General features: G+C 37.7%; 1 protein-coding gene across 1 annotated transcript in view; it reads right to left on the minus strand.

Annotated features, from left to right (window-relative positions):
- The window catches only part of LOC148360147 (protein diaphanous homolog 2-like), a 151,592-nt gene that overhangs the window by 95,543 nt on the left and 43,682 nt on the right, over positions 1-12,367 (minus strand). The window contains exon 6 of the mRNA XM_088343855.1: positions 8,076-8,205. Coding sequence (XP_088199981.1) covers positions 8,076-8,205 — 130 coding nt within the window. The remainder of the gene's footprint in view (positions 1-8,075; positions 8,206-12,367) is intronic.

The raw sequence follows: 12,367 nt of genomic DNA on the forward strand, positions 1-12,367 counted from the left end.
GATTGGCCCACTGATATCCAAGATGGGGTCACTGGATAAAAATATTGACTCCTGACCGATGTTCCCTCTAATTTTCCCTACGGGTCTGAGTGTTTACACAAAGTCGGTGAGCAACGCTTGAAACAACAGTGAGCAACAGCAATCCCAAGTGTGGCAACTATCCAGCTCAGTAGCCTAGATGGTAGTGTGCCCGCTTTGAGACTGGGAGGTCGCTGGTTCGCGCCTCGGCCGAGTCATACCTAATTGGTAAAATGGCGGCGCCCTCTGTTGGCTGCGGCTGCATCGGCTCGCTACAACGGGTCAGGTGTATCGACATTTCGTTCTGTGTACATTGTGACAAAGAATGACAATACAAAGGAAATTATTATTATTATTATTATAAATCAATATCCAACATGTCCAAAACTTGACATCAAGTTACATTTTGCTGAGTTTTCGGCAATGGAAAATTATTTTTCTCTTTTGAATGAATTGACTTATGTACTATTGCAAAGGTTGTACGGCCTACAAACATCTTTCACAAGATATCTATTTTTTTATTTCCTGGTATATTTTGTCGCATAATATTAACATTTTTGGAGACTTATTTAGTCGGTTGCACCATACACAACTGTTTTTAATCTCATGTTTTAGTGGAAGTACAATGTTGGCAACAAGATTCACTTGATATAATTGGAACTTATTTGAATGCAACACAGACTTTTTCTTCTTTTTCCGTGTTTTTTTTTTCTACTTTTTTAAAAATTCCTTTAAAAAAATCTCATTGTGTTTATTTCCTCCTAGCTGTTACTTTTTTTCTTTTTCTCTTCCTTTTGTTTCTTTTTTTCTCAGCTTTTCACTACTTTTTCATTTTGGTATTGTTTTCTTTTTTGTTCTATTCCCCCCTTCTTGAAGTTATTTTGTGTTTAATTTTATATAATATTTGGTCATGTTGGGATTAAAGAAGCAAAAACAACCTGAAGAGCCGTTTAGGACCCGAAAGAGCCGGTTCCTTTAGTGAGCCGAGCCGAATAAGCCGGTTCTCGAAAAACTGACTTTACTCAACTACGTTCTAATTGGACCTTGACTTCAAAATACCGCATTTAGAACACAGTGTCAGTATTTTTACCTTCATGCACTGTAACTTTGACTTAATTCGCTTCTTAATTAGCAATTTTGAGCCCTCATTTTTGTGAGCTGGCAAGATTTTCTTGTGCGCTGAGAATGTGCGGGCACTGCCCAGAGCTTTTCCGCGCACAAGAAAATCTAGCCAGCTCGCAAAAATCAGGGCTCAATATTGCTAATTAAGAAGCGAAATAAGTCAAAGTTATAGTGCATGAAGGTAAAAATACACGGGTTCCCCTGATGTTGTGTTCTAAATGCGGTATTTGGAAGTCAAGTTGAGTAAAGTAGGTAGAGTTTTTCGAGAAGCGGCTTCTTCGGCTCGGCTCACTAAAAATAACCGGGTCCCAAACGGCTCTTCAGGTTGTTTTTGCTTCGTTCATCCCAACATGACCAAATATTGTGTAAAATTATGCACAAAATGACTTAAAGGAAGGGGGAATAGAACAAAAAAGAAAAAAATACCAACATGAAAAAGTAGTGAAAAACTGAGAAAAAAAGAAACAAAAGGAAGAGAAAAAATAAAAAGAAAAAAATCATCAGAAAAAAGCCTGGAAAAAAAAGAAAAGAAAGAAACAAAGGAAAATAAGTAAATATAAAAAAAAAAAAAAAAAAAAAAGTAATAGCTAGGAAAAAAAAAAACACAATGAGATTATTTTAAAGGAATTAAAAACAATTGAAAAAAACAGGGAAAAAGAAGAAACAGTTTGTGTTGCATTCAAATAATTTCCAATTATACCATGTCAATCTTGTTGCCAAAGCGAAAAATAATTTTGCATTGCCGGAAACTCAGCAAAAATGTCAAGTTTTGAACATGTTTGATAATTAATTATCTTGCCACACTTGGGATTGCTGTTGCTCACTGTTGTTTCAAGCGTTGCTCACCGATTTTGTGTGAACGCTCAGACCCGTAAGGAAAATTACAGGGAACATCTCTCCTAACGTTGCTGGATTACCGTCTCAATATCCCGCAATGAGGAAGGCGGGAGTCGATAAAATGGTTAGGAGGCGATGACTATTCATCAACGTTGGCTATTCGCATCGTTTTAAGCGCATCGGGAAGCCATTTTATACAATGAAGCTTTGTAAATAATGGCTAGATAGCCTTCTATGCGTCTCCTCTTTTTTTCCCCTGTCTTTTATTATATGTTTATCCTGGAGTGCCTCGTCTAATCGTGTAAACACAGCACATTATGTTTTAAACAATGACAATAAAGACCGTTTTCATTATGAATAGGCCGATAAACAACTGAAACAATTAAATACAAATAGAACATTAGTTATTCACCGTCAGGATAAGTAAACAGCATGTTTCGAGTCATGTTTATTTTTATAAACCCTAATCACATGAAGTCTCAGAGAGCTGCACAAACCACAGAGTATTACAGATGACAGATTATTATTGTCAGGACCAGAACGGAAACGGGACCCAATCGCGTGACGTTTCTCACAGTTTTATCGGGAAGAAGGGAAACGGCTGCACACACGATCCGGTGATCGCTGGTCGCGGGGAGCAGGCTGCTCTTAACGCGGAAGTGGGACTTCCGTGGCGAGCGATGGCGGTGAAAGGAAAAAGTCGAAAGCCAGGAGAGGAGAGGTGACGTGGTCGAGAACAAAAACGGATCGTTATTTGGGACGGGAGAACAGACGTGGTCGTTTTCAAAACAGGTTCTAATATGGGACGGGATAGCAGACGTGGTCTATATCAAAACAGATCGTAACAGGAGACAAAAACAGGCGAAAAAGGGCTTGCCGGGTAAAAACAGAGATTCGCAGACGGACCGACAAAGGGGGACAGACAGAATTTAAATACTGACAGGGAGCCAATCTGTCAACAAGCTGCAGCTGGCGACACACAGGCGGGGCCAATTGGGCGCCATGGCAACCGTGACACACACGGGCGCGGCCGATTGGGCGAAATGGCAACCATGACAATTATCACACCTTCCCCTGATCTAAAACCCACACGAGAGCAAGGGAAAACCGAATACCTCAGCATGAGGAAAATGAATCAACTATTTATAAATGAAGTACTTTTGTAATTTATAAATGAACTACTTTTGACATCCATTGACGCCGATGGCAGCAGCGCGGCGGATGAGTGGTTAGCGTGTCTGCAGCACAGTTCTGAGGTCATGAGATCGAACCTTCGGGATTGAATGTTACATTAACAAGTGTGCTATTTTGTATTATAAAGTTCAGCATATTGTTGCTTCCACAAGGAAATAAATAAAAGATAAAGGAAAATATATATTATTTTTTTTTTATTTTTTCATCTCAATGGTTCCTTGAATAGGTATTTAAAGGGTAATCGATGTATAAATATGTCAATATTGAATATGTATTTGCTTGATCCAAGAAGAAAAACTAAAATCTACAACATTTTAGGGTATCTATAATGTTGGTTTGTCCTCCCCCAAAAATAAAATAAAATAAAATAAAATAAATAAATAAATAAATAAATAAATACATAAATAAGTAATCGAAAAACAAAAAAACAAACAAAGATGTATGAATAAAATGATGATAATAATAATGATATTAACAATAATTTAAAAAAATGCAATCAGCAAATATTTTGTTTTTTTATATTTGAATATGGTGTATTATGGGCAGCACGGCGGGGCAGTGGTTAGCGCTTGTGCGGCACAGTTCGTGTCATGGGAACCTCCTGCGTGGGTTCAAATCCAGCTCCAGACTTTCTGTGCAGGGTTTGTATGTTCTCCCCGTGCTTGCGTGGGTTTCCTCCGGGCACTCCGGTTTCCTCCCACATTCCAAAAAACATGCATTTCAGGTGAATTGGCCGGTCCAATTTGTCCCTAGGTGTGAATGAGCGAGCGAGTTGTCTGTCCCCGTGTGCCCTGCGATTGGCTGGCAACCAGTTCAGGGTGTCCCCTGCCCACTGCCCGATGATTGCTGGGATGGGCTCCAGCCCCCCCGCGACCCTAATGAGGATAAGCGGTACGGCTGAGGAGATGAGATGAGAATATGGTGTATTATGTGAAAAACAATGTTATACTTAACTACTTTCGCTACTGGGTCTTTACATGTATGTGTTTATGTCTATGATTTAGAATTCAATAGAATATCATTGTCTTCATTATCATTGGCGAAACATTGTATGCGTCATGATTAGACATGACACTCCAGGGTAAACATGTAATCAAGTCATCAAAGAGAAAAATAAGACTGTCATGATAACATATTTGCACCATAGTGCTACATACTGACCCAAGTTATGATACTAGTGTAAACAAAATAGAACAACAAACCTGGCTTGGAACAATACTGCAATGAAAAGTAGTGTAAAGACATTTAGCAGCAACAAAAAAATAAAATAAATAAGGTGTCATGATTCTGTCACTCCCCCGCTAAATGCCCTCCCCTGCGCTCACTCTTTCAGCCCCAGCTGCCACTTGTTTCCGAATTATCCCTCTCCCTATTTAAACACCTTATCCTCGGTCACTATTTGTCAATCCGTTAGTGAACCTCCGCACATGCAAGGCAAGCACTTTTTAACTCTGGCTCCCGTTTTGACTTAGACCTGTTCTTGCATCCTGCCTGATTCCGTCCTCTGTTTCCTGTATCGATCCCCTGTCCTTGGCTTCCTGATCACCTCCGGTAACCTGACTTGGTTCTGATCCACGACCACGCTTCGTTCTCCTGTCCCAGCTACCTGAATTGCTTCTGATCCACGACCACGTTTTTTTTCTTGTCCCGGTTCTCCTGTCCCGGCTACCAGACTTGCCACTAACCGCGAGGGCGTACTGCTCCTCCTGCCAAGCGATCACCGAATCACTGTATTTTCCTCTCGCCCTGACTTCCCCGATCCCTTAATAAAGCATTGTGTGAAACGCTACGCATTTGGGTTCACTGCTTGTTTCTGTCATGACATAAAGCGTAAACATTATGATATATTCTAAAAGCATACCAGCTCAGTAGCCTAGATGGTAAGGCGCCCGCTTTGAGACTGGGAGGTCGGTGGTTCGCGCCCCGGCCGAGTCATTCCTAAGACTTAAAAAGTGGTCGGCGGCGCCCTCTGTTGGCTGCGGCTGCATCGGCTCGCTACAACGGGTCAGGTGCAATCGACATTTCGTTCTGTGTACATTGTTACACAGAATGACAATACAAGGAAATTATTATTATTATTATTATTATTCTCTCTCTCTCTCTCTCTCTCTCTCTCTCTCTCTCTCTCTCTCTCTCTCTCTCCCTCTCTCTCCCTCTCTCTCGCTCTCTCATTTCTCTATACGTTTATTTTTATATATATAGAGAAATGAGAGAGAGAGAGAGAGAGAGAGAGAGAGAGAGAGAAAGAAAATAATACTGCTAATAATAAGAATAATAAAATGTTGTGATGTTTTTCACACGACAAGGACCATATATGAATTAAGAAATAAAACAAAAACAAAAAAAAATCTGGCAATATAAATAGCATATTTAACTCATTCACTTATCAGCTGTGTATAGGGGACACGAGCAGGATACCAGACGGGACGGGAGGCACAGGATCAATACAGGATACACGAGCAGGATACCGGACAGGACGGCACAGAGTCAAAATGCTTGCCTTGCAAGTGCAGAGGTTCGTTGACGGACCGACAAGGAGTGAATGAGAGCACTGAGTCCCTTAGAAGGGGAGACAATCAGGAAAATAGCAGCAGCTGGTGCCAAACCAAACGAGCGGGCACAGGTGAGGGCAATGGGTAATCGTTACAATAGTGGGGAATATATATATATATATATATATATATATATATATATATATATATATATATATATATATATATATATATATATATATATATATATATATATATATATAAGGAGAAAAAATACTCCTACTAATAAAAAATAATAAAATGTGATGCAGGCTACACAAGCAAGATACCGGACAGGACGGGACAGAGTCAAAATGCTTGCCTAGCAAGTGCAGTGGTTCGTTGACAGACCGACAACGAGTGAATGAGAGCACTGAGTTCCAATAGGAGGGGAGACTATCAGGCAAATAGCAACAGCTGGTGCCAAACGAGCGGGCACAGGTGAGGGCAATGGGTAATCGTCACTGTAGTGGAGAATATATATATATATATATATATATATATATATATATATATATATATATATATATATATATATATATATATATATATATATATATATATATATAAGTTCACTTTGTAAACACAGACATCAGTAAGATGGGGATGGCATAACCTGTATTTAACCATGAATTTCACCGTAATGCTTTTAATCGAAAGCTACAAACGCATATATAGTGACGCGGAGTAAGACACTTGCATTTAAAAGTAGAATTTGCAAATTGTTTGAAATTAATATGTGAGAAACGCGCTGAAATCCGGAGTATCCGTCATCTTTGAATTATCGCAACATGCCTTCTAATTACCTCATTGGCTGCAATACAATTTCTAAAGCCGATTTACTCCAAACAAAAAACACAAAAACTGCCTATAGACATTGATACTTCAGAACTACCCGACACTCTGACACACTAGCAGTCTGCCCCACTTAACTATGCAATCAGTTGAAGGAGATGAAATGAGTAATTACGATGTTTGAATTATTTAATGAGAACGTGCATATTTGCCCCAAGCCCGACTCTTGTAACACAAACAAACACCAATGATTCCACTCGATTCCCAGAATAATAGCTTTAGTGGAGCCAGGATGAAATATCTTGAGTAGGGCTGAAAAATGCGAGCAAAAAGTTGAAATGATCTACCCACCTCCCAAAAAAAAAATCAAATTATGTTCAAATGTATATAGGATTATTTGTGCATTCTTTAATTACACGCATGACTAAAACAAATACAGATTCGAAGAAGCATTCACTAAAAAAACTCCCCTGGGTTCTCCAACCTTTTTTCAAGCTTATTTCTGTTAAAAATAAACGAAAATAGAACTATGTAGATAATTAAGAGAGAGAAAATCCAACTATGTAGCTCGATATACAAAAAAAAACAAAAAAACAAAAAACCTAGATGGATAGCTAAAAAGGGGGCCTTATTTTAGCTTAATAACTAGCAAAAAAGTTAAAATATTAGCTACACAGCATGCATTAATGTAAAATCTGTAGCACAGTAGGGAGATGGATAACTAGCTGCAAAGCTAAAAAGGTAGCCTGATAGCTAGCTAAAAAACAAAAACCAAAACAAAAAAACTCCACATTTTAGAATTTAATTGTTTGTACTTCATGTAAAATACATAAAAACAAAGATGAATACATACATGTGCTACAGAAAACAATGTGCTTTATAAAGATAGATATAGTTGAGTTTAACTTACTTTCAGAAAATGTGCTTCAAATGGTATGTGACTTCCTCCTCTGTTTTAAAAAGTGACCGAAAAAAAGTGATCCAAACATTTTCTCAACCGCATCAATCTTTCTTATTCCACTTTCATTTCAAAAGAAACGGCTTGCCTCTTCTTAACACCAACCATATTGAATGGATGCACGAGGTATTAAACATTAAAAAATGTCAAAGTCCTTAGCGCGCAGGAGATACAGTATATATGTTTACACATCAACTAGGAAGAGGAAGGCGGATTATTTCTTTGGGGTATGCTGGGTGAACTCTCACAGCGCCACGCGGCGGAAAAAAGCACTACAGTAATACCGTTTTCTTTCCTCTCTGAAGTTTAATTCTGAAAGGAGCACATCATCTTTGTACCTCTCCGATTTTCTCTCATAGAAAATAAACGTCTTATGTTAGGGAAAAAAAAAATGGATCGACAGAATACACATTAAGAAATAATTCCATTCATATATGAGGACCTCTCATATACCTGTAAAACCTTGACATTAGCATATAACTCTGCCAAAATAATTTCAGTTCCATTGCTAACCAAAACAGCAGCCTGGGTATTATGACACGTTAAAAACATATTCCTTCTTCAGGAAATATGCAATAAACTGAAACGCTAGATATAGATGAGTCCAAATCTTAGCCTACCTTTGCTGGCACTCTCCACGTGCTCAAGTTCCTCTGGAAAACTCAAAATCTCCGGGTAGGCCTCGTCACATTTCTCCGCCAAAAAATGAAGCAGCGTTGTGTTCTGCGCGATCGATTTGGTGTCTCGGAGCTACACACAGGAACAAAGAAATAAACAGAGAAAATTAAAAACATTGTTTGTATTGCTGTCATTGCTTATGATAATTTAAGCTCGCTCTCTCTCTCTCTCTCTCTCTCTCTCTCTCTCTCTCTCTCTCTCTCTCTCTCTCTCTCTCTCTCTCTCTCTCTCTCTCTCTCTTTCTCTTTCTCTCTCTCTCTCTATCTATCTCTATATATATATATATTCCTATATAGGGCAGCATGGCGTAACAGTGGGAGGTCATGGGATCTAACCTCCTGTGTGGAGTTTGCATGTTCTCCCTGTGTCTGCGTGGGTTACTCAGGGCACTTTTAACGAGACCCAAAGAAAATGCTCAATAATTGTCCTCACTTTGTGTTGGCAAAGATTTTTCAAATCGAATTGACATTTTATTTTGGCGTTGGCCAAATGTACTTTCAACAAGTATGTGTTAAATAAAACAAATCAAATAAAAACAACAACAATGTATTTGATAAGTTTTCAACAAAAATGTATGAATGTAATCCATCAAAACACCTATTTTTAGGATGAGTTATTTATTTTTTTAATATATATAATTAGTGTTGTTTATATTTGGTTTTAAAAAAAAAACAATCCAACTTGAGATTTTTTAATAGACACTGATGAGTTCAACTTATTATTTCACGTTGTCATTTTTTTTCCATGTATATATTTGTTGAGTTCTTGAAAAAACATGTCACCTACTGTTGGCCTATTTTTTTGCAAAATAACCCAGACAGGTGCAGCTGCCCACTGCCCGAAGACAGCTGGGATGGGCTCCAGCACCCCCGCGACCCTACTGAGGATAAGCGGTGCAGATAATGAATGGCTGGAAGGATGGATAAAGGAATAGAGAAATACATGGATAAATAAAGAGACAAAAGAGAGGGAGAGAAAGAGAGACAGAAATAAAGGGTCGTATAAAGAAAGATAAATAAAGAAAGACAAAGAAATAAATAAAGAAACAAAGATGTAAATACAGAAGACAAGAAAAAATACAGAAAGAAAGAAATAAACAAAAAAAGAAATAAAAAAACAAATGCGGAAAGAAAGAATGAAAGAAAGAATAAAGAAAAATAAAGAGAGAGAGAGAAATAAAGACAGAAAAAGAAAAGAAAGAAAGAAAGAAAAAAGATGGAAAACAAAGAAATAAAAAAGCCAGAAAGACAAAGAGAGAGGGAGAGAAAGAGAGACAGAAATAAAGGGTCGTATAAAGAAAGATAAATAAAGAAAGACAAAGAAATAAATAAAGAAACAAAGATGTAAATACAGAAGACAAGAAAAAAATACAGAAAGAAAGAAATAAACAAAAAAAGAAATAAAAAAACAAATGCGGAAAGAAAGAATGAAAGAAAGAATAAAGAAAAATAAAGAGAGAGAGAGAAATAAAGACAGAAAAAGAAAAGAAAGAAAGAAAGAAAAAAGATGGAAAACAAAGAAATAAAAAAGCCAGAAAGACAAAGAGAGAGGGAGAGAAAGAGAGACAGAAATAAAGGGTCGTATAAAGAAAGATAAATAAAGAAAGACAAAGAAATAAATAAAGAAACAAAGATGTAAATACAGAAGACAAGAAAAAATACAGAAAGAAATAAATAAACAAAAAAAAGAAATAAAAAAAACAAATGCGGAAAGAAAGAATGAAAGAAAGAATAAAGAAAAATAAAGAGAGAGAGAGAAATAAAGACAGAAAAAGAAAAGAAAGAAAGAAAAAAGATGGAAAACAAAGAAATAAAAAAGCCAGAAAGACAAAGAGAGAAATAAAGAAAGGGAAATAGAAAGACAGGTAGAGATAAAGAAAGTGAGAAAAACAGAAAGGGATATAAAAGGAAAGAGAGATAGAAGGAAATGAAGTAAATAAATAAATTGATAAAAAGAGAGATAAAGAAATAAAGAAAAAAAATCAAGAAAGAAAAAAAAAAAAAAGAAAAACAAAGAAAGAAAGAAAGTGAAAAAGAAGAACAGAAGGAATGAAAGAACATGAGACATAAAGAAACAAAGAAAATTAAGAAGAAACATAGAAAGAAAGAAATGAAGAAAGATAGAAAGTAGGAAAGGACACAGAGATAAATAAATTAGGAAAGACCGAAAAAAAAAGTGAGAGAGATGTAACATGAGCGAGAAAGATAGAGACAGGGAGAATGAGAGAAAAATAGAGAGATGGAGAGATAAAGACATAGAAAAAGAAAGAGATAAATAATGAAATAAAAAATGCTCAATTTATTATTGCATATTATATTGTATGTTATGCAATTATTGTTTTTTTTGTGTAAAACAACCACACTCTTACAATTGTCTAACTTTACTTCATACCGCCTATGAAGATACATCTTTAATCGGGCATGCTTAAGGACTGTACTTGCCAAATTCATTCAATTTGTGGACTGAGCAATTAGGGAAAAAACAAAACAAAACACAGGACCGTGTTCACAGTAAGATCAAAAATTGAGTTGGATCCGGCCATCTCTGTCTGTCCCTCACCCTCTCAAACACCCCCCTCCGGAGGAAAAAAAAAAGCCTATGCAACAAGGACAGTACAAACATCTTCTTTGTACCTTTATCTCTTTGTTTTCTTTGTCCTCACTGTAAAATGTGGACCTGGAGTGCCACGTCCAATTCCGTTGTCACAATATATTCAACCCATGGTGTAACAATGACAATAAAGGTAAATTCTATTCTATTCTATTGTGTAACCGCCCTCCTTACTCCCCCTCTCATTTCAAGCCCGGCCCCGGCGGAGCATCCCCCTCCAACAAAAGCGAGCAGACAGCGAGGGCGGCCTTGGAGTCTGTTCTGCCTCGAATGGAATCGAACACAAATCTGTTCCGCGTCTTTAATTATTAAGCGGCGCCGGCAAATTGTTATCTAATGTTGCCTGTTATTTCCTGGGTCCGCCAGGGATGTTTTGGAGTCATGGCGCAGATGTTTTCATCCATCCCGCCAATATGTTGCATTAGTGCTGCAGTTTGTCACTATCCGTCTTATTTACCGTAAATTCCGGACTATAAGCCGCTACTTTTTTCCCAAACTTTCAACCCTGCGGCTTATTCAGTGATGCGGCCAATTTATGTAATTTTTCTAACGGCCGGTAGCGGCGCTCGAGTGTTGCTACCATTAACTTCCCTGTCGAAGCTATATTATTATTATTAAAGCTTTGAAAACGCTCTTGGTGTACCGTCTTTCTTTGTAAATATGTGTAACCCATGTATAACATGTATTTGCAACTGTATATTTTTGTAATGTATTTATTTGTATTTATTTAGACACTTATTCTGATATGTTTTGCAGGGGCAAGTGAAAAAGGAGGGGCGGAACAAACGCGGGGTAATCAATTATTGGCCAAGTGGGGACCGGTAAACGTGAGGAACGAACAGACCTGATTGTGGACGCGGCGGACAATAGTGGATATATATTTTTCCCACCCTTACCTTTGGAAATATACACTTTTTTCCTTGGATTACTTTCAACGGGACCCGGACTCTGCAGGTCTGCATCAAACCTTAAGTACCGGTATCATTTTCCGCTCATTTTGCCGGCTGTGATTTTTGGAATGTGTACTTTAATGAAGGATATTTAGTTTCAATCGCGGGACTTAAAGTCGGGTTTGGGTTAATTTTCTGTTAGTGTTACATTTTTTTATGTGGGCGCATGCGTCTTATACACAGGTGCAGCATGTGTAAGTACAAAATCGGTTTTCCTCTTAAAATGTTGTGGGTGCGGCTTATAATTAGGTGCGCTCTATATACCTGGAATTTATGGTAAATGCCTCTTTTTTTGTACCCGACGTTGCCGTAATATGACACCCGTGTTTTAATTCGGGAGGAAATGTTCGAGAAACACTCACCGTCATCCCCGATGAGCTCATTAGGTAACCCGGAATTGCCGCCTAGGGGTCAATTCATCTGATTGAGTCTAGGAAGAAAGACTTTTTTTTTATTATTTTGTTATTTTTTTCTGACCCCTCTGTTCTTGGTAATCAATAATTGGCCAATCAGACCCCTGAGGCCATTAAAAGGGACACCTACGCATTTCTTGTCTAACGTGAAAAAAATAATAATAAAAAAAAAATGATGATCATATTGCCCTTTTTGATGGTTTTCAAGGTCTAAATCATAGGTGTCAAGGGATTGAATCCGGCCCACGAGACAACACTGAG

Source organism: Urocampus carinirostris, chromosome 9 (genome assembly GCF_059441175.1).
Source record: "Urocampus carinirostris isolate Australia breed hairy pipefish chromosome 9, RoL_Ucar_1.0, whole genome shotgun sequence".
NCBI classification, from domain to species: Eukaryota; Metazoa; Chordata; class Actinopteri; order Syngnathiformes; family Syngnathidae; genus Urocampus; species Urocampus carinirostris.